At 44.9% G+C, this 22,752-nt stretch overlaps 1 protein-coding gene across 12 annotated transcripts in view; it reads right to left on the bottom strand.

The window, feature by feature from the left end:
* Positions 1 to 1,734: 1,734 nt before the first annotated feature.
* The window catches only part of BIN1 (bridging integrator 1), a 95,478-nt gene continuing 74,460 nt past the window's right edge, over positions 1,735 to 22,752 (bottom strand). For 3 of the 12 annotated variants that reach the window (XM_069020973.1, XM_069020975.1, XM_069020976.1), the window contains 8 exons: positions 21,098 to 21,226; positions 18,173 to 18,280; positions 16,169 to 16,192; positions 12,088 to 12,180; positions 11,199 to 11,309; positions 10,309 to 10,410; positions 9,043 to 9,093; positions 1,735 to 7,264 (listed from right to left, as the gene is read on the bottom strand). In XM_069020973.1, coding sequence (XP_068877074.1) covers positions 7,157 to 7,264; positions 9,043 to 9,093; positions 10,309 to 10,410; positions 11,199 to 11,309; positions 12,088 to 12,180; positions 16,169 to 16,192; positions 18,173 to 18,280; positions 21,098 to 21,226 — 726 coding nt within the window. In that variant the 3' untranslated portion in view covers positions 1,735 to 7,156. The remainder of the gene's footprint in view (positions 7,265 to 9,042; positions 9,094 to 10,308; positions 10,411 to 11,198; positions 11,310 to 12,087; positions 12,181 to 16,168; positions 16,193 to 18,172; positions 18,281 to 21,097; positions 21,227 to 22,752) is intronic. The other 9 variants (XM_069020974.1, XM_069020984.1, XM_069020985.1 and 6 more) reach the window with 3 other exon arrangements.

The raw sequence follows: 22,752 nt of genomic DNA, 5'->3' as shown, positions 1-22,752 counted from the left end.
TGTGTGGCAGAGGCTCCTCCACCTGCTGAAGCAGCAATTCTGCTCTGCAAAGAGAACCAGCTTCACCCAGCCAGCAAACAGGAGAAATTGCTGAGTGCTGCCCCAAACTCCCATCTTCTCCTCAGCATTGCAGATTGACTCCTAGCTCCACACTGGGGCTCAAGCTTCCTGTCACGGGTCTTCCCAGGTGGCATGGGCTCCTGCTGAAGGACAGCCCTGGTACCAACCTGTCCCTTCATGTGGGTATGTCATGGAGTGACTGACACCACCCACTGCCAGTCCCTTGCAGCACATAATGCCCTGGCTTTCACCTTGCCCACTCCCAGGCATTCCAGCCTCACCTGGTACCACGTGTCTCCTCCATCTTAGAAGCTTCCTTCTCCAGCTGTGTTCCCAGACAGAAGCTCAGTCTCCCCTCAGTGTGATGAGGGCTGTAAAGGTTGGACCAGGGACCCATGAGCCTGATCGTGCTCCAGATGTGCTGCCACGGCTTGTGGCCAGAGCCTGCACATGGCCAATGAGGCCTGTTTGTTTGCTGCAACAAAACATCACTGAGAATGAATTATGCAGCTGAGCAGAGACTCTGACAATGAATTATTCACTGCTCCCACTTGTCTGTCTTCTCCCCTCCCATTTCCTTTGTATTTCTAGGTGATGGGAATGAAACTGTGTGAGGAAGGACATGCAGAAGGCATGCACAGTGTGCCTCTGGGTCTTGCTCCTGACCTGTGAGCTTCCATCTGCAGCAGAGCTGGCCCGTCTCAGCCTCACAGGAGCCACCATGCCAAGACAGAGCCTGAGTCACCAACTGCAGTGATAGTTCAGGGACAGCCTGCCTCTTGCTCTCCCTCTGCTGCAAGATGTGACTCAGGTCCATCCCAGTGCCATAGAGGGGAGAGGCTAAAAGGCTGTCTGAAAGCAAAGGAATGGTGCAAGCACAGTCTGGCCAGCTCCCCAAGCTGGCTCCAGGGCTTGTGGAGCTGCATTCTAAAGCAGTGGACTCTGGCAGTCCATCCATCAAAGTGCTAACTGGCACCAATCTACATCAGATCCCAGTCTGGCCTTTGGCCAACGCTTGCTATTTACACACCGAGTCCCATGTGCAGCTGTGCCAAGCCTGTTTGGAATCAGGCATCCAAGGGAGTGGCCCCAAAACAGTCAGCTATGAACTGTGAGTCCCTCTTATCCTGTCCCTCATAGGTCCCCAATCCCTGTGGTTGATGGGCACAAACACCCCTTTTCTATCTACCAAGGAAACGTCCCATTTAAAGAGCCACCCCCAAAGCCAGCCTGGGAACTGAGCTCACGCAGGTGTGGCAGCAGGCCAGAGGGGGCTGACAGAAGTCTGCCCAGGTGGGGCAGTGTCCTTGCTGTGTCATACTCCCACCAACAGACTTGCCTTAGAGGATGAAGGTCACATCACTTTGGGGTCAGTAGCTAATAAAAAGGAAAGGTCTCAAGTCCTTCCCTACACTACATTCATTTGGTGTCACCATCAACTGGAACAGAGATGGCTGCCACAAGACCTTACTCTGCTGTTGTAAGGACCAGCATCACCATCTCCACCCATGTTTGTAAGAACTCCCAGTGTTAAAGGTGCCTGGACACCAAACCTCTATGAAGCTGCTCACCTCTGTGGGGAGAAAAATGTCATTAATTGTTTCAGCTTTTTAATATAAAGATACAAAAAAAAAAAAAAAACAGAGAGAGAAACTGACGCAAGATTTAGGATGACACAAATTATATTTCTGAACATCAGCAAGAAACAAGATGGGACAAATTCATCTAGTACTTGTGGAACTGGGCATCACAGCTCTAAATACAATGGGAATTGTTCAGCTTTGTTTAAACAAAACAAAATTAATTAAAAATCACTCGACCCCCAAACATTTCTCAGGTCATTGTGATTAAACTCAGAGACTGAATTAACAGAAGGAAAAGAGATTGCTAATACATTGCCAAAGTCGTTCCCACTTAATTCAGCTAAAGAGAAGCAATAAGCCCAGGACTGCATCTGGCAAGTTCCAAGTAGGGACCATGAAATGCAGACTAGGGTCACAATTAGTAGAATAAGCTGCAAAAAGAGGTGAAGGAATTATAGCCATAGGACACATCAAAGTACAAGCTCATACAGAGCAGTCTTCACAGCTGTAGTTTCTCCATTTGGTTTCATAAGCAAAATTTCTGAAAGAGTCTTCTAATTCTCAGCCCCCATGTGTCAACTAGACCGGATGCTTTGTGAGTGCTGGTGACACAGTCCAGCTCTGGCAGCACCCAGGACTCCTTTCCATCAGGAGTTATGCAAAAAGGTGTGAACCAGAGCATGCAAGCAGAGATGTGTCTGCACCAGTACCAGGTGTGAGGGTACCTGTGTGGCAAGGAATAGCTTCCCTTTGGCAGTCTCGAGAAGAAAAGCTGTTGCTTGTTTTCCTGATATCAGCACTACGAAGCTGCATTGTGTAGGATTTGCTGATGGACATGTTTGTGCATCTTCTAGCTTTGCACTTTTGGCTGGTGGGATGTGGCCTATGCCACCATCATCCTCAAACAACATGGGAGAGGCTGGGAAGTGAGAGGAGCTGGAGAGTGGGACCAGATGCTGAAAGACAAAGATGCTACTGAAATCAGATGTGACTGTGTTAGATGCGCACAGGCCTTGTCTGTGGGAGATCCATAGGTCTTCTTAGAAAGGGCTGAGAGACACTTCTGCATCTTCCAGATGAGGACATTCACTGTTTTGGGGCATTGATTGCACAGCATCCAAAATACCTGTGGCAGAGCATTGCATCTGTCTGGCTCAGAGCAGAAAAGAGGAAGCTCTGAACTCAGCACCCTAAGCAGGCAAGAGGCACTTGTTATCAGCCTGACCATGCACATCTTGGCCATTCATATTTTTTCTCAGCCCTAGTTTCTCCCTGAAATCAAGAGGTGAGGGATTCAGTGCATCAACCCAAAATGAAAACGATAATGGATCATCCTTCCATCCTCCCTCACCTCCTTAGCCTTGGGCCTCTTCCCTCCAAGAGGCCACTGCAAAACTTAATTGAGCTGTTCCAGGCAGAATATGGAGTGCTCCAGGTCCCCTTTGACTTGGTGCTGTCTGCCTTGGCCATGGTCTTAGGATAGTGGGTCAGGAAAGGGTTCTGCAACTGTGAACAAAGCTTCAAGGATTGTGGCACGATTCACACAAAGCAGCTGGAAATAAACCTGCACGACCCCTTTTACTGCATCACATCAGCAGCCAAGAAAAACAAAGGTGATAAAAGCAGACAGCTGAGGAATGCCCATGGAAAATAGCACAGAGCATGGGGGAGTCTTGCCTGGAACACCACACTCATCTTTACCCTGGGACCTTTCCTTAACTCTAATAGATATATTACTGACACTGCTAAGATAGAAAAAGGGGGGGAAAGCAATGCCTTATTTCCTTCTTATCAGCTGGGTAAATACTAATTCCTTCTTCATACAAGGATTAGGCTCAAATTGGAGTAGTATCATAAATCTGTAACCAAACTGAGGCCAACAGAGCAAGAATGCCTTTCCCAGCCTGGCTACAAAACCAGTCAGTAGCACGGGATGAGAGGTGCTTTTATTGTTCACTCAGTAGAACAATCAAGTGGAAGATTATTAAACGGGGAAAACAGCAGCTTTGATGGGCCAGATAGCAAGTAATCCCTGAAATGTGTCCAGTGTATCTGTCAGTGGAGCAGAACTAGGCTTCTTTGGGTTCTCTTCAGTGGATAATGTATTTGCAAAAAAATACAGTTTAGGGTTAACTGAAACCAGTCATCAGATTAAGAAAAAAGTCAAAGGCAAAAGGACTGCTGACATCAAAACATTTTCTTTCAGCATTTTCAAAACAGAAGGTTTCACATTTTTGCTTCAAAGCAATTTGTTGCAGCCCAAGACAAAATGTTTGTTAAAAAGTTAACATGCAACCCTAGAAATGAATGTTTAATTTTGGTATTAAAGGATTTGTTTGCTTGTTTCAACTTTTCCCTTTTTCACTCCACTGAGAAAATGGAAAAAAATTGTCTCAGGTCACCCTTACATTTTTTCTCAGATTTTTCAGTTCAGCCTGCAAACTGAAAAACCACTGTGGGCACAGCCTACTTGGGAGTCTACTGTCCCTCTTTCTATTTGAATCAGACCTAAACCAAAGAAGATGGGAAGTTCATTTCACCAGGTAATACCAACCAGAATCAAGGTATTTAGGAGATGTAAGAACACTGAAAATGGGAAGAGCCATGGCTGTTTACAAGGGGCTGAACACGACCCAGGAGACAGATCTCCTGGCTGTAAAGAACACTGCCATCTACAAGTTTCCTGCTATGCCATCCTACTTTCATATAAGGCAATTTATAAACTGTGGGTCTGATCCCGCATTTTCAGAACCTGACTGAGATGTGCTGACACCACTTATCTGTGAGCAATGCAAGATCCAGGTAACCCACCCTAACCTGCTCTAAGCAAGGGGGCTTGGGGGTTTTGGGGTTGGGGGAAGCAAATGGAGAGAGACACAACACTCTCCCCACCAGCAACACTGGAGCATCACTCACGTGACCTGAAAACAACATCCCTTTTTTGCAGAGTGCTACCACTTCTGCAGGGACAATACAGTACTGGATAGTTGCTCTGCAAGCTCAATAAAATGAAAAGGCCTTACAAGGATCTTTGTTGGGACAGTCATCTGGTTCAAACACAGCAGAGGACAACAACAGCTAAAAAAACCCACAATAAATTAGGTATCAGCACAGCTTTCTAAATGGTCTAGAACAGTTACTACAAGACAAAAATCACAGCTCTGGTACTTAGAATCTTGTCCTTTTCTTAAAAAAACAAAGCTATTATCCACAGGTTTTGCATAAAAATAAACATTTTAAGCTGACGGCATTATGTTAATTGGATCAACCCGCTTTTTAATATATATATATTTCTATGTATATTTAAATGTATATTTTATATGAATAATCTTTAAAGGAGTAATGGGAGTCACAAATGCATAAAAATAGATATTTTGGGGGGAAAAAAAGAGTAATAATAAAGACAACCCTGATGAAAAAGGAAAAAAAAGTCAAACAGGGCAGTATTCTAAAGCAACAACTCACTATACTATAATTTGTGGAGTCCAGTCCTTCTGTATTGTGAGCAGTTACTCCTAAATACTATTGGGGTTTCTAACAGTGATGAAAAATAAATTCCTGCATATTTTTTCTTTTAAAAAGGAGAAGGGGTTTGGGTATATAGGACAGATTTAATGCCTGTTATGTTGCTGTAAATAACTAGCATGGATCATCTCCCAAGCTGAAAGCAGCAGGAACTCCAACAATGCTTGCATTTATAAGAATATATTTTCTAATCAAAATCAGATCTGTTCCTCCAAACTAAGTATTTTTTTAAAAACCACAATTTTTGCCCTACAATGTTTTTCTGTTGTTCTACAAATAATCCAAACAGATTGGAAAAGGTGAGATTTTCAGTACTCTGTCAGCATTTTGTGCAGCTTTGACAAAAGCCAACTCCTACCAGTTTGGAAGATTATTTCAGAGTGATCCTGAGCATAGGGTAACCTCACTGTTAAAAATCCCTTCAGGGCAAGACAATCGTAGGGGAGGAGGGGAAGCTGTAGAAAATTAAAATAGCCTGACTTCTTGCTTGCCAGCTGCATCAGTATTCAAGTAAAGTTTATAAAGTACCTTTGTGGGACTTCAGAGTCTTGGAGAGTCAGACCGGCTTATATTAACAAGTGTAATGTGCACTTAGAAACAGCCTTGTCATCTGCTTGCCTAAACTAAAAAAAAAAAAAAATCAAAAACAAACAGAAGCAAAGGAAAGGTAAAGGAAAGGAGTCAGCATCAGTATTAGACTGCAGAGTGTCTCCTTGACACTGACACTTTGATATTCTTGCCTTCCTCTCTAATGCATTACAATAGCATGAAGTCACACAGCCATTTTAAACGAGCATTTCAAGAGTCCAGTTTTCATAGAGGTTAACTTGATCATCAGCACAGCACTGGAGAAAGCTGATCTAACGATATTTCACTTACAGAACTCTTCAAAGGAAAATAAGAAATACAATTCCACAAAAAACAATGCCAATGAAAAGCACAGAAAGCAATTTGTTTTTTTCTCAGTGTTTTCTCTTTGATATTCTTACAGAAAAAAAAAATTCTTCCCTTATCTCTGTCTTTAAAAGCAAATTTTCTAACCAGTAGATTTTAGAGCTATTTCCCATCTACATGAATCTAAGCTTTTCTGAAACCACCAATAGGTTTGAGTTTGGTTTTTTTTGGGGGGGATAGGGGATGAGGATGTGTGTGGTAGAGGATTCCCTCTCCTAAATTTCAAAGACATCCAAATGGCATCTATTTGTTTTGTCTTGTTTTTCTTCTTGATTATGTCCATTCCCCTCAGGATTTCACAGGCCAACACTACCGTGAGAATGTAGGTATCTGCATTTGAAAGAACTTTGGACTGAGCACAGCTTCACACATTTCACCTTCTTCATGCCCTTTCCATGTAGTTTCTTCTGTCTTGACATGTATAAAATCACAGTTTATGTAACATTGTTTTAAAGGAAGAAAATAAAATACACACACACACACATACATTGTATTGGTGAACACTATACACTAAATTTTTTTTTCAACAGCATAACAGAAAGTTTGGCCTACTGTAGGTTGAAGATGTAGGGAAGGCTGAATTTTTATGGTTGCCATGCAAGCCACCTTCAAGACAAAACAGATTAACCCACCCAAGAGCAAATGCAGCTTCTACTCTCCAGCTGTTCGACAAATACTGCCTTTCCAGGAATCAGACTGACATCTGACAATTCAGTCAATGCAGTACTTGGAGAACCTCACTGAGTTGCTTCTGCATCAGTCCTTTGAATCCAAATGCTGTTTAAACCAAAGGGGAAGAGGGTATCTGAATTGCCTTATTATTATTAATATGTATATATTTCAATAACACTTTGAATTTCAATTAACTTCTGAAACCTTGCTCTTTCAGAAGAACACACCCTTTAAGTTGACTTTTTCTCAGGCTTCTATTCCTTTAAAATTCTCTCTTCTTTTCCTTTCGTTGTTCTTTTTCAATTATCTACCAGAAAACTTGCTTTCTTCCAGCAGAAATGCAGCTGGTGGACTTGGGACTCTCACTGCACCCGTTCTGTGAAATTCTCAGGGAAAACCCCTCGGCATTGGTCAAGTTCCTTATGCTGGATCCAGTCAGACTCCTTCACACCCATCAGCCATCCTTCATCCTGGAGGAGAAGACAGAGATCAAGTGCTAAGGGATAGATGTGAGCAGGGATTTTTCTTACACAGTGCAGGCCAAGGAGGTGCCAAGGGATTACCAAAGCCATGCTCTTACTTGGCTTGGAGACAATCCAGGAGGAGTTTGGGGGAAAAGGAAAAAATGCTTTTGTTTCCTTTTAAACAGAGAAAAGGCTACATCCCACCAGAGCTGGTACCAAAGCTCCCATCTGACCCAGACTGTGCAGAGACACAGTAAAAAGTTAGAGCAAGCGTAACAGAAATACGTCATAATTTACACCCACTGAAGCAGAAGAAATTCTGCCAAAAGAGACTCCAGAGCTACAGGATGGGAATCACCTATCTCACCCTTCACAATCCAGACATGAGGGGTCTAGCATTCTCCATAGCCATAAAAGAGATGGGTACCTCCAGCATGTAATTCACCCCATTCATCTCAGGTGCAAGTCTTTGGAAAGGATGAATCAGCCCCGGAAGGTGCTCATCCTTCTCCAGTCAGAGCACCCAGATGATTGGGATTTTAGAGGTGGTACAGGCAAATCAGTCTTGTTTGCTACACTGAGATCCTGATCTATGGGAACTGGGAGCTGAGGAGCTCAACCCCTCTACCCAAAACCCAGCAGTCTGTTTGGTTTGATACAAGGTGCAGTTAGCTAAACTCCCAAATTTTGGCTACATGTGATTTAAGATTCTGGGTCTCTCAATAACATCTTCCCTAGCCCCCAACCTATACATCTATAAACACAGATGAATTTTCACTGAGGCAAAAGGAGCCCTGCTTGGTAGAACCTGCTCATGAGCAGAACCAGACTTCCCAGTCTGCAGGCTGTCTAGCATTGAGATTTCTGCTCCATCCTAGGCACATGAGTGAGATACTCAAAGTACTTGAGATATTCAAGGTGGGAGGGGTCTGCAGTGAGCTTGCAGCTCAGGTGTGCAACCATTCCATTCTCTGCATGCCTTGGAGCTGCCACCACAGAAGCTCCCATTCAGGGTGCACAGACCCCACTCATTTGCAGTGGGGCAGCCTATGGGTTAAGAGTGCAGCATGAGGCACGAGAGCAGCACAGCTCCCAGAGCCTGCAGGCTCACTTAGCCCTGACTGCTGCCTTAGACTGGAACACTCAGGAGACATCATGGGAATGACAGGAGATGGGAGCCCATCTGCAGCAGCCAGCTGCAGGGGCTGTAGAAGGATTGACATGCCATAAATCAGGAAGACAAACAACGAGGCAGAAGACACTGGGCCCAAGTGTCTAGAAGGCAGCTTCCAGCTCACAGCATGTCAGGCACAAAAGCTCATCCATCTGCACATAGTGCTGTGCCATACAGCATGCATGTATCACTCCCACCACATCCTGCTTTGAAGGGTCTCCTCGGCTGTAGGGATTAGACACGAGGACCCAGACTGGGCCTTGACAATTTTAAACCACATCACTTGAAGTGCCAGCTTAGAAGTATTGCTGCCCTCAACCCTTTCTTCTATCAAATGCCCTAAACCCTCTCTTCTATCGAGAGATGCATCCAGGCCTGGATGATATACCCACAAACTGACACCTAAGCTGCAAGGTGGGGACATGAATCAGTCTATTATCCTATTCTCCCTCCACTCACGTGCACAGTTCATGCACATGTTAACAGCCAGCAGCTCCTGGCTGGGTATGGTCGAGGTTAGGGAAATGAGCTGTAACACAGGATACACTGTAGAAGGGTTAGAGGGCTTCAGTGCAGCTACAGAGTCATGTTAGCAACACTCAGAGCTCACCCTCTGCAGCCTGGAGAGTCTCGAGTTCATGGCTGTTGCACCCACATCCAGCTAAAGTGCAAACACAGGGCGTTGAAAAACTCTGCTCCAAAAATGCCATCTGCTCCACAAATGCCATCTCCTACCACAGAGACGGGGGAGCTGCCACTCATTTCCCTTATAGAAGGCTTTCCGAAAAAGAAATGCTCACAAGTGCCTGTGGAGGGCACTCCTACCCAGTGGGGAGTCTTGTCTCCAGAAGGAATCACTGTCTGTTCCCCAAAAATTTCCCCCCCCCTCTAGCTGTGTAGAAACTGTCAGCATTTTACAGCTCCACTTCACAAGCATCAGCATGATCTGCCTCTATAATTCATAAAGCCAACAGCTGGGCCACAAAGGGGATCCACATTTTCGGAGGCAGCAAACTACCTCACCTTCCCTTTATCCCTTGTGGAATCCAGATCTTATCTGAACTTGGCCAAACCCAAAGAGCTGATAACTGCTGAGTTGATTTGGAGAATTCTCTTTCTTTTCCAAACAGAAACCTGGAGATGTGAGCACGTATTTTATAAACCCACCACCTCTCTCAGTCAAAGTAGTAAAATTGCTGCAGATTGTCAGCTGGGTGCCCTCAAATGCAGAAAGCAAGGAGGACTTACTCAAGGCTTCAAGAAATAGCTCAAATAAAAGAAAAACATGAGCAAATAATTCAGGTTGAAGATGGGCAGCAAGAATTGTTCTCTGGAGCTGAGACCAGCCCCAGCCTTTGATTCTGCTGCCATCTCCTGACCAAACAGGGTCATTTGGAAACAGCCACTGCTGTGCTGAAGTGCAAGACATCATCCACCACCAGCTGCTTTCTCACAGCTCCAACATTTCTCAAAAGAGAACAGAACATCGTAAGGTGTGAGTCACTTTCTTTCAATGCCACAGTCTGTGCTGAAGTGGTCACTGGGAGTGTGCATCAAGTTTAGGAGCACTGTTGGGCTCCTTGATCAGAGAGAGCCACTGTATTGGCTCAAATGTTCTGATAGGGACAAGAACCCATGGCTACCCCACATGCTTTATGCAGGATAATGTCTCCACTTTCCAATTACAAGCAGACTCCTCCCCTCTGTCGCAGGAAGCCAATCTCAAGCTCAAGGACAACCAGCTCTCTTGCCAGCTCCCAGCCACGAACTAATGGCTCAGCATCCAGCCAGCCAATGGTTAGTGAAGAAAGAAGCAGCTCTAGAAACCCCCTTGGCTCCACCTGGCCCAGGCTCACACCCTGCCTCCCCCACTCACCTGCTCCTCAGGGTTCTCAAATGGAATCACAAGAACCACGTCCCCAGCCTTCAGCTGCAGCTCGTCAGTGTCGGTGGCTGTGTAATCGTGCATGGCCTGGACCTGCAGGGACAGGAGAGGAGCACTTTGAGCACTACAGCCTATAATGCCACCTGAACCCAGACTAAATGTTACGAGCTTCCTGTCATTCTTCAGGGCTTTACCATTCTTCTGCTTTCAATAGAACTCACAGAAAAAAAAAATGGGCACAAAAAAAATGTTCTGTAGTAAGATGCTGTCAATTCTCACTTTCAGGGCATGATATATCTGTGGTGTCTTGCTAACACACTCCATAATGCACATTAAATGTGTGGTTTATCCTCCCCCAAAATCACTCCTTCCTCTACACCTTTGCTGTGAGTGATCTTTGGCATATTCAGAATACCCATCCAACTTCCCTGTCTAGTCCAATTTTTCTGTGTTAATCCTGGCTTTCTAACTCTCCCAAACACAGAGTCCTCTGTTCCTGCTGGTGTTCCCAACTCTTCTCAATTTGCCACTTGCACAAAAGTTTAACTTTTCCTGTCAGGAGCACAACTTTTTATCTACTATCCAGAGTCTGTGATGGACACTACCACACCACCAAGATAGAAAGCACTGCAGCAGAGAGAACAGGTTTTGCTGCAAAGCGCAGCAAGACCTTTAGATGCTGATGCTCTTACACAACCCTTTGAAACATCTGGAACTGCATGCAGCTGCACTGCTGGAGAGGAAATTTTATCTCTCCTTCATCTTCCACTCTGCCTTTCAGTGTGGCCTAGCCCATGGCCATGTTGAGTGAAAGCAGTTAATGCCTTACAGGGGGAAAAAAACCTCACCAGGAACTCAATGCCCAACAACCACACACTCACCTTGAACAGGAATCCTGGGGGCATGTCAGCTCTCTCAGATGAAGCACCTCCTTCCACAGTGCCATTGACGGTTGCAGGGAAGGTTTCCACAACAACCGCAGGCAGAGAGCTCTGGTGGGCAGTGGCAGCCAAGGAAGGGAAAAAAAGCCATTGAGAAAAGAGAATCCAAAACTGAAGCTCCAAGTCTACCCTGGAGGATCCACATCCCAACCATCCCATGGCTTCAGTGGGTTTTCCCAGCACACCAGTCAGCAACAAAAAACCCCCAAGGGACAACAGAAGCAGCAGTGAGAAGGCAGGACTGGTGACTGCTGTCTTCCTCTGCCTAAGGCTGCAGAAAGGCAGGGATGAGTTATAGGTTTTCTGGGACCATAATGCCCAGCATTTCCCAGTTGCTGTGGTCACAATGCATTCTTATAGAGCCCTCATGGAACAGAGAACTCAAATGTGACAGACAGCCTGTCATGCCAAGCTGCCATGAGATGGGACCTACCCCAATCCCCTAAAATGGCAGCAGTGTCACCAAAAAGAGAGGAAGACTGGATATTCAGGAGACACAGCCAGAGCCCAGAGGACAGGGTAGGTAAAGTAAATGGCAAGCAAGGGGGAATCCAGCTGACGACACAGCTTAGGACAGCATGGGCTGTGGGCTGGTGAAGGGACAATTCTTCAACTGAATCTTCCAGCAGAACTTCTCCCTAAGCATTACACAGATAAAATGCAACAACTAAGTCTGGTCCCTGAATAAGAGCATTGGAAGTTCTCCGGTGGCAAGGATGTGTTTTTCCAAGCAGCTACACAGCCCTTTTGCTAGCCCAGCCTCCCACATCTGCTGTATAACAAAGGGATGTGATGGAGAAAAGGGACTGCTGTCCCTTGAGGTGTTTACCGATCCTGAGTCAGCTTCAGTTTTAGATGCTTCAGCTCCAGCTGCTGCTTCTGATCCAGCTGCTTCAGCTCCTGCATGGGCTGCTTCTGCAGGCTGCAATACAAAAGTCATCCCGGTGGGAAGTTATTCTCACTCCAGTTAGATGTGTGTGCAGAGAAGTGCAGCTCAGCCTGCCCAAGTGCTCTGTGCCACTGCCTGTGACATCTGCTGACTAATGGGTGAGACACTGCAGGGTCTGGCTACCTTTCTGTCTCCCTCTTTCTCTGCAACTCATGGAAATCACAACAAAGCCAGAATCCCTCAACTCCAGCCATGCAGTAGGCAATAATTCAGAGGAAATCAATGAAACACCAAAAATTCTGTGTGCCTCTTTCTATTCACGATCTAAACTGCAGACCTACTTTACATAACACACAGTATCTATTATTAGACCTAGGTTGCCCACTTGTAAGAGAATACAAGTTCTCTTGTATGCCAAAGGATAAGGATCTCTCCACAGTCTACTTCCAAGGATCAACAATCACAGAATACTGAAGTACTTGCCTACTCCCAGAAACAAAAAGCATGGTAATAATGTGCCCATATATGGAATTTAGTCCAGACCCAGCATCAACATGACATTAGCACTGAATCAAAACAGGACACTGTGCTAATTTCACTCCCTTTGATTTTGGACAGGCCCAAAGAGTTGTGAATTTGGATTCTGTTGTGAATATTCTATTACTAAGAATTTTCTATGAATATTCCAGATGGGGTGTGTAACACATTTGTGTTGGTGGAAAGTTTCTACTGCACAAAAGCTGCCACCACCAAGGACATTCAGCATCACCCACAAATCACTGCCTGGCAAAAACTCTTCTAAAAAGCCTGGGGACAGGGGTGTCTGTGCACAACAAAAGATCAACCAAACACCTATGACAGGCTTCCAGCGGTTCAGGTTTTTATTCTCCCTTGTCTGAAGTGAGGTTAGCTCTTTTTAACACAAAATTAAATGTATTCATTTGCCCCTCCCAGAAATTGCAACAATGCAGGAAGTACATTGGATCTGGTAGCATCAAGGCTGCAAATCAGCCCCTTGGGAGATTGGCCACGCAGCATCTCGGAAGACTCTCAAGATTTGCCATTTTTAATACATGGGAATACCCAGCTTTAGCACGCCTAAATGCCTCACACATTTGATAAACACATGTTGTCCTGCTTCAAACTGCTTGTATAGCTGATCTTCTTCCTAATAGCTGGTACAGGACTGTGTGTTGGATTTAGGATGAGAGTAATGTTGCCAGCACTGATGACGTAGCTGCTGTTGAGCAGTGCTTACACCAAGTCAAGGACTTTTCAGCTTCTCATGCTGCCCTGCCAGCAAGGAGGCTGGGTGGCATGAGGAGTTGGGCGGGGACACAGCCAGGACAGCTGACCCCAACTGACCACAGCGATACCCCAAATGTCATCATGCTCAGTGTATAAACTAGAGGAAAACCTGATCCGGTACCACTGCTCAGGAATGGGCTGGGCATCAGTCAATTGGTGTTGAGCAATTGTTTTTCATTTGCCTCACCTGGGGTTTTTTTTGGTTTTATCTATCTCTGTTATTTTCCTTTTCATTACAATTGATTATTATCATTATTTTGTTTGAATTAAGCTGGTCTCATCTCAATCCACAAGTTTTCTTACTTTTACCCTTCCAACTTTCTCCTAATGCGAGGGAAATGAGTGAGTGGTTGTGTGGTGCTTAGCTGCCAGTTGGAGTTAAACCAAGACACATGTACCCCTGAATACAATCATATTCAAAACAAGACATTGTCCAGATTCCTTAATGTTGCAATTCTCATAGTCCCAACCTTTACAAAAACCCAGAGTAAAGCAACGACCATGGCAAACCTTAAATGTACACCCATCTGGCTACTAGCCAGGCACTAGCACAGTGCTCCAAGCAGTATTTTAGTAACAGCAGCAATAACAAGGAAATAAATCCTTGACTTAATAAAAATCCACTACCTTCAGCTGCTCCAGTGGTGTCATCTAACACATGCTTTCCTCCCCTATCACATCCTTCCTCATGTGTCCCATGACCATGTCCACTGCCAGAAGACATTATAAAGAGCAGAGCTGTTCCCATCCTACAAGGAGTCCCTCAGCAGCTTTGGTAGAGCTAAGGTAAATATATACATATGAAATGCTACAAAGGATTCTCCTGTTTAACTGGATTCACTCCCAGGTTTTCATGTGGGTTCAGTGAAACTGGAACTGGGACAGATGCCAGGCCAGCTCTATCTGACCAAGCATGGGTTTTATGTGGACAAGTGAAAAGGAGCTCAATGTGAGGGTTTGGGGTTTTTTTAAAGCAGCTAATTTGCAAAAATAGTATTTAATAATCAGAGAAACTGAATCTAAATTAATCCCTTGATTTCAACAAAGGGCATTTTTATGTCAGCTACTAATTTTTCTATTTTATATACCTGTGGGGCATCCCAAGGCCTATAAAAGCATTTACAGTCATGGAAAGACAGTACAGGGAGAATTGCTCACTGCTGTTACCAGGTTTGAAAGCTTTGCTTATTCCAGCAGCAGCATCCTGCACACCAAATGCACATTTCCCAGTCTGCAGAACTAAGCAAGCTCTGCTGCACTCAAGTTTCTATGCAGTTCTTCATGGCCTGTGGGACTAAGGAACCATACAAAAAGTCTCCTCTCATCAACATCTAAGAACAACATTTACAGCAAAAACACTTCAGAAGACTCAAAGAGGAGGACTCCCCAGCTTTAGGGAGCTCTGCTCTTTCACTGCATATGGTATGCCAAGGTGAGAATTGCTTCGGTGAGAACTAGTAGCATTTCCTGGTTGAGCAAATTCTCCTTTGGGTAAAATCAGTTTTCAGGATGAGAGATGTGGCCCAAAAACTTTTTACAGCCAAGACTGCAAGCATAGCTCAATCAGATACAGTCATACCTCACCCCTGCCCATTTACCTGAAAGGAGATTTTCCCTAGCTAAACCAGTCTCTTCTTCCCTACAAAGACAGAATGACAATGCACATACAGGGCAATGACAGATGTTAAACACTGATGGCTGATAAAACACAGGGGAAACCTTCCTCAACATTGCCCAAGCTCATGTGAAGGAGAGTAGTGGCCACAGCGAGTCCTTAGGCCAGGGCTAAGTCATGTCCTCCCGAGTACTCACTCTAGGGGGTGATACGGCCCTTGGGAACGGGAAGGTTGGCAGGACTCAAGTCCCCAGCGTGAGCCAAGACCATGAGCTTACACAGTGGATACAGCCAGCGCCAGCAGCAGGCCTGAGTACCCAGATCAAGCATTTTCTGTCCACGCTGCTGCCTGTCGGTCCAGAGGGACTCAAAAGTAGTTGTGCTTGAAATGTCTCACAAGGGGCTAATCTGCAGCAACCTGAGACCTGCCCAGGCCTGATATATGGAAAGGGCATAAATGAGGGTCAGGTTTTTGTTCAGATGCAGGGTATGTGCAGGGGCTCCCTTGCCAGCAAGCTCCAAAGCTGAGGCAGATGCCAGCTAAGTCTTGGGCCTGCACTTAACTTCCAGTGTAGACATAGGGTGAGCTAATTCACATCAGCCTTTCTGACAATGATGGTCGATGAACAGCAAACACCACAGATAATTCCAGATGTATGTATCCAATGGCACAGACAGTAATGATGAGGGGCAGCTGAGATATTTATGCATTGCACACAAGACCAACAGGATGTACAGAGTTTAAGAAATACAGTGTTTCTGGAGAGTGAGGATGATGCCATGGTGGTATTAAGTATGAGGTGAAGGTCACAGCATTATGCCAAGGGAAAGATGAGTGGGTTAGCAGGGAAAGGCAATGGGTTTGTGCACTGGTAAAATCGTAAGATTTAGAGTGCCAGACCTGACTTGCAAACACGTGGCTGGCCCTGGGGCTTCATATAAGGTGCGTAAGTGGGTTCAGCAGCACACAGAGCAACTTTGGTCTGGGGTGTGCAGGAAAGAAAAGCAGTGAGGGAAAGGAGGCAGGTATGTGAACAGAGATGGCACTGGCATGTGAACAGTACATGATGAGAGACAAAAGCCATATGAATTTCTTACCTCCCATAAATCCCAAGGTAAAGACTAAGCATGTCAAAGAGCAACAAAAATAAAACATATTTATACATGATTATTTCAGCCAGTACAAACATTACAGACACTGATCAGACTGAAGCAGACATACACATTCAACAGCACTTATCTCTGCATGTTTTGAAAATACCTGCTAGTACCTGAATTTATACACTCCTCCTCGCTGCATATTCAAATCTAAGTATCAAGGCATTTGAGTAAGCATTTTTTCCATCTCTATGAAGGGAGAGAGTGCTGCTATGAAGGGAGACTGTCAAGCCACATTCAGGTATCAGTGGCAGATAACATGGTCAGAAAAAAGAAAAAAAAAAAAGAAAAAACCAAACCAAACTCACGCGTTTGTGGTCCATTAGGTTACATATGTTCCCATATACCCACACCCAGTAGAGTTAACATGATTTCAGAATAAGACACCAACATCTGCCCCAATCCTGGCAGCTTTCAAGAACAGATTAGATAAGGCCTTGAGCAATCTGGTCTAGTAGGAAGTGTCCCTGCCCATGGTATGGGGAGCTGTAAATAGAAGATCTTGACAGTCCCTTCCAACCCCTTAACATTCTGCAGTTCTGTGGTGTCTTTGGAGCAGTAGTAAAATACCTTAACCCTTTTGCCATACTGCCCACCCTATAGGAAATAAATCTGACTGCTGTGATAACTGGGTGCTTTTCACTATGTTTTGTATTTTGGTCGCCAGTAGAAATTATTGATTTTAGACTCTCTTTTAATGACTTCTGAAGCTAATAATAATTAGATTAGAACACTAAATATGCTCTTGCTGAGCATTTTTGAAAAACCCACAGTGTAATATTTGTTGCTTGCTGGAAGGATAACAATTCAATTTTAAGTCAAACTTATACTTGTATCCTATTTCAGTATGACCAATTATCTGAGTTCTAACTGGTGATTCAGGAAAAAAAAAAACAACTAGTAATTTTTTTTTTAAAAAAAGCTTATCCTGGTAAGCAGCTTGTCCTGGAAGGCAAGTAGACACAAAATGCCCATGTACTCCCATAAAGTTCCAAAAAGAGATAGCTTTGCCATCTTGGTGTGTATCAAATTATGATAATAACTAGTATCTTGCAGATACAGTATTTTAATTGAGGAAAATCAAATGTCTAATGTTTGATCTCTCTGATAAGAGAAGTCTTATTCCTACAAAAGTCTGTGCCGTACAGACCTGCTTAACATGATGATACTGGAGATATACTATAAACAACCCAATTATGTTTATTACAAATTTTAATGGCACCCACAGGCAAAAAATAACCGGTTCATACATATAAAATGGAAAGTCTCAGTGAGGACAACAACCATATCCAGGATGCACTTCAAAGTCTCCAGTCATTTAAACATAAAATGAGGCACAGTCCACCTGCCTCTGACAGAGGACAGGACCAGGTACTGGCCACAACAGAATTAGGCATCTTCCTTTTTGATACCACACTGTGACAGGCAGGAAGCTGCTTCTCAGCCATGAATACAGGCTGTGTCATACACAGAAGAAGAAGGGCTTCACATCACTTGAATATCCATTTACAGCTTTATTCACCTTAAGTAACTGCAGATTATCAAAGTGTCTGTTAATTAAAAAGCCATTTGAGAGCAATTTATAGCAGGAGTACAGAGCTCAGACTGAATTCCCATCCACAGAGTAACAGCTTAAATACATACAGCATACAGAGGATGCTGCTCTAGGGAGGGACATACATTAAGTGGATCATCAGAGCAAAGCCCAAGCACCCCACAAACACCTCATGCCTAACTGTGGCCAGGCCAGCAGCCACCTGATTCTTCCTGGACTTGCACATCCAGCAGAGAAGACCAAGGTCCCCACCTGCAAGGCCTGGGTACCCACACCCAAGGCCCAGCCACCCACAGCTCAGGTCCACGTTGTCATTCGGGTGGGTGCAAGTCACCACATGTGGCTACAAGTCAGGTATGAAGGGAGAAGGAATGGCGATATGAACCAACCTGGGAGGCGGGTGTGGGGGTCTTTCCCACAGTGGCATCTGGTTTAATGGGATCAAAATCCAGATCCAACAGGCTGGCTCCCTCCTGGAAGGGCCCAGGGGCATCAAACTTGGCAGCAGTGAGGGAGAAAAGCAGTAGGAGCATTAGACACGCGCGCGTGCACGGTGGAGGGAGGGTGTGCGATATCCCGGAGCTGAGGCTGCAAGCGCAGAAGAAATGGTGGCAGCGCAAACACTGGATGTGCCTCCTGACTGCCTGGTGCCCACAGTCACAGGCAGTTCACGTGGGGGCCCTGTAAACCAAATCCAAGCCTTTTCCACAGCACTCATTCATCTTCCCACCTGGCCAAATGAGCTGACGTGGTGTGAGCACCTGATCTGCTGTGGTCAAAAGGATCACTGCCACTGATGAGACAGAAGGGCTGCTCCTCTATGTATATCTATTCCCCACAGCTCATCCAGCTGCCTTCATACTGACACACCAAGACTGACTTCCTCAGCTACATATAAAAGAGCTGCCATCCATACAACCTATCTCAGGAACACAAATCCAAGCAGAAAAGCACTCAAGCTGCTGGAAGGGAAGTCTGAGAGACTTCAGAGCTAACTCCCAAAGCTTCTAATTTCCTCCTGCCTTCTGAGTCAGAAACACAAAATACAGCAGCTGACCCTAGCTAAGTGATTTGAATCCCTTCCCAATTCAAAAATGCTACTTTCAATAGTTTCCATTTCCAGGCATCCCAGAAATTTACACACCTAAATCTTCTAAAAAAGCATGAATTTGAGAACCTTTGCTACTTTCTTCAAAGTCAGCAGAGTAACTCCCTTTGAGTGATCAATGCTCTGCCTAAAGATCCCTCATTTGCTGATTACCATTAATAAGAAGTCACTACAAAAGACCCAAGTTATTAGTGTTTAAAACTGGACTATCACTTTGGTGGTTTAGATTTAATCTAGCCACTACAAGATATTCCTTTCTACTCAGCTTCAGAAGAAGCTGCTGACTCCTGGAAGTCAGGAAGATTTGCCCCTGTTTCCTATGACCTCCCAGTTCACTGGCCCTACTGCTTCAAGCTACCTTTTCAATAACATAGAATTTGGCAGGTTGGTCTCCACAGTTACATCAAAACCCCACAATGGAAAAGCTTCTGGAAAGTAGCAAGAGACACCATTTAAGGCAAGACCTCAGAATACCACCGACATCACTAACATTTTCACCTCTTCTAATTTTCTCTTACCCCAATTCTCTTACAGCTTTTTCTCTGCTTTATGAACATGCCTTTTTGAGATCCACAAGGATGAGGGCAAGGAACCAAGCTCTCTCATCTCACAATAATGAGCCCTGACCAGCATGCAAAAACCAACTGGCATTCTAGTAATTCTAGTATGCTCTTCCAGCACATCCAGGCCATCCATCAGAGAGGTTACAACCCCAATCTTTAGCTTTGTTTGGTAGTGGTACATCAAAGGCTGCAGCCATGGAATAGTCTTACCTGCCATTCAAGACTTAAATGCAAGGGCTAACGCCCCTTTCCTTTACCCAATCTCCCTTGAGAGCTCACTGGAACTAAGACATCTGACAAGAACAGCCCTGGGCAACACACTGAGTGCCAGGGGCTATTGGGCCCTTCAGTGAAGATTGTTCTGGAAACCAGAGTCCTCCCTCAGAACTCCCATCTGGTCAAAAGTCACAGCAGATCCCATCCAGGGTCAGAGCACTGATCAGGTGCAGAAGAATACGTCTTAAGAGCTGGCATTCACATGGAAATACATGATACAGTCCATGGGGCAGAGAGAGATGTCCATTACAATACAGGAGAAGGAAGCACAGAGAATGATAAAGAGTTGCTCAGCTGCCTGCGGTCCCCACCTTCCAACACTCACATCAAATCACCTCTCCACTCTGCAAGCTTTATCTACTGCAGTGCCAAATCTGACATGGACTTCCTTCCCTCCCCACTTCATCTCTGCTCCTCAGCACCTGGGTGGAAGGTGGCAAACCAGAGGCAATGGAGCAGGGTGATGCCAAGGAGAAATTAGGAAATGAGTCACAGATGAGCACTACTGGAGATGATTTGTGCTTTAAGAAGCATTTAGGGAAAATATATATACACATGTATATATATGTATATATATTTTTTTTTAAATAAAGTAGATGTGGGTATCTCATGATACAGCCAGAAATCTGGTCAGGCTCCTATACAGATAAGGACTGCCATTCTCCTAGATCCAGCAGAGAACTTCCCATCTGGACAGCCTCTCTGGCACTGACATAAATCAAAGGGAAAGTGAAGATGAAAATCTGTAATTTGAAAATGTTTTTCCTGTTTCAGGGTTTCAGAAGGTGCCACTCAGCAGTCTTAACTGCAGGCACAGTCCTGCCCATCTAACTGCAGTGGCTACTCTTTGCAAAGAACTTTTGCAATCGGCCTTTCCTGTACAGATGTGGGCTTTACACCACCAACCCCATGGGTGAAGGCACAGAGAGCACAAAACTCTCTTCTCCCAGAACTGGAAGAGATGCCAAGGTCAGCAGTTAGGGAGGTACACGTGCAGAAAAAAACATGCCTCATCCACACTCAGAATCAGTGGGTTTGGAGAGAGCATATCATAGGATGTGAAGAGAGTCATAATCCATGTGTACTGCTGCTGAACAAATGCAGTGATTACTTTCTGGCATCTTGACCAGGTGCATTTCTCCTGTTTCTTCTATGAAAGCTCTCAAAGGGCAATGTAGTACTGCCTTTTAGGTACTCCTCCCTTTAAGTTAGCTCCTAAGTAATCCTTTGCCTTCTGAGGTGCAATGCTGAGCTTGCTTTCCTCCTTCACCTGACCAGGTTTCATGGCTTGACACCTCCAAAGAGAAGAAAGGTCTGAAGGAAGAGTTCAGAAGCAGAGAAAAATTAGGCAGGGCATAGCAGCTAACCTGCGAAGGGGTTGTCACACTTATCTCGGGGACAAAATTGTCATCAAACAGACTGATGATGTTCTCCTGCTTGATCTCCTTGGAGGGGGTGACTTTTGGAGGCGGAGGCACCGGAGGCCCTTTCCTCAACTGCATGCAAGTGAGCACATGGCCACAGCACAGACGGCGACACCCAAAAAAACCAAAGACAGGAACCAGGTTAGTCACAAAAACTGAAGGTGAGGGAAATCACAACCACTGGCACAGAGCAGGGTCCAATCAACTCCATCTGAAGAGATGAGGGGAAGGGGTGAAGGGCTAAATTGAAACAAAACAAAATAAATAACCACACGCCTCCAGAGAAGGTTTGGCATCATTAGTTACACTTCAGCCACGGGCAAGTTTCCCTCTGCAGAGGAGAAGCGTAACACAATTAATATGCATTGGCAGGACATGCATACATAATTAAAGCATGTGCAACCTTCAAAAGAACCACTGGGAAGGGAGCAGATCAATTACTGAGAACATGATCCAAAAGAAAGGCCAGCGCTGCCTCCCTTTGCCGTACTTACCGTACCTAAGGGAATGAGAGCAGACTCCCTTTGTCCTACAATGGGCAGGTGACCATGAGCACAGACTGATCTGCCCAGTACTGGCTCCCTGGTGCACTGGTTAGCAGTGTGCTGTAAGAAAGGTCTGCAGGAGCTCTTAATGGCATCTTGGCTTTAGGCAAGAACAATTCAAACTCCTGAGAAGCCATGACTGCTGTGAGCCCAACTCTGCTCTCAGTTTCACCAGTGAGCATTGACAGTAATGAAGTCGTGTTTCCCAAATGGAGATCCCAGTGAATACATAAAACCACCTCACCCTGTAACTCTAACCCATTCTAATACCCCTCATCATGCTAAAGACTCAGCTTGACACTGCATCCACAACCCCATGGAAGCTGTGGAAGACCCTCCCTAGATCAACCCATCCACATACTTTTCATATTTTGCTGTGCACAAGGCTTAATGATCATTTCTAGATCAAATCAGACTTTGAGGAGCTGCTGCTGTGTGGGAACAAATCAGCCATGCAAGTTCCCAGCATCACAGCAATGCTCAGCAATGACAATGCCTTCCATTTACAATGAAGTTTTATAGCTACTTGATTTTCTTACTGCACCCAAGGCAGCAAGACTCAGAGGCCTGACAATGTGCACCCAGTCTATCAGTGTCAAGCCCAGATCTGAAACACAGAAATCCATTACTCCCAGGCCTGTCCTCCAGCACATAACTGAGTTCTACAAGGCCTTTAATCAGATTTCTAAGGACATGCCCAGTTTTCTACTTGGATTAACCTACTTTAGAGAGAGTGATTGTGTATGAAAACACACTTTTTTTTCCCCTGAATAGATAGCTAGGGGAAATAATGGAAACAAGTATGTTCACTTCCAACTTTTCACTGTTTGCAGAAGGTGGTGTGTCCATATTCCCTGAGAACAATCCCTTCCTGAAAACCACCTGCCTGACAGTTGCAAGATGGGACCAGAAATTTCAAGGAAATGCTGTTCTCAGAACAGAACCACCCTCTGCAGAAATGGAAGGCTCCAGTTACTAACTCTCAAGTTAAAAATATCACAACTCTTCTGCTATTTATTCCTCTAATATAGTCAGTCTCCTTCATTCCAATGC

The sequence above is a fragment of the Aphelocoma coerulescens genome, chromosome 7 (genome assembly GCF_041296385.1).
Source record: "Aphelocoma coerulescens isolate FSJ_1873_10779 chromosome 7, UR_Acoe_1.0, whole genome shotgun sequence".
NCBI lineage: Eukaryota > Metazoa > Chordata > Aves > Passeriformes > Corvidae > Aphelocoma > Aphelocoma coerulescens.
This window is presented reverse-complemented; position numbering and strand designations above follow the sequence as displayed.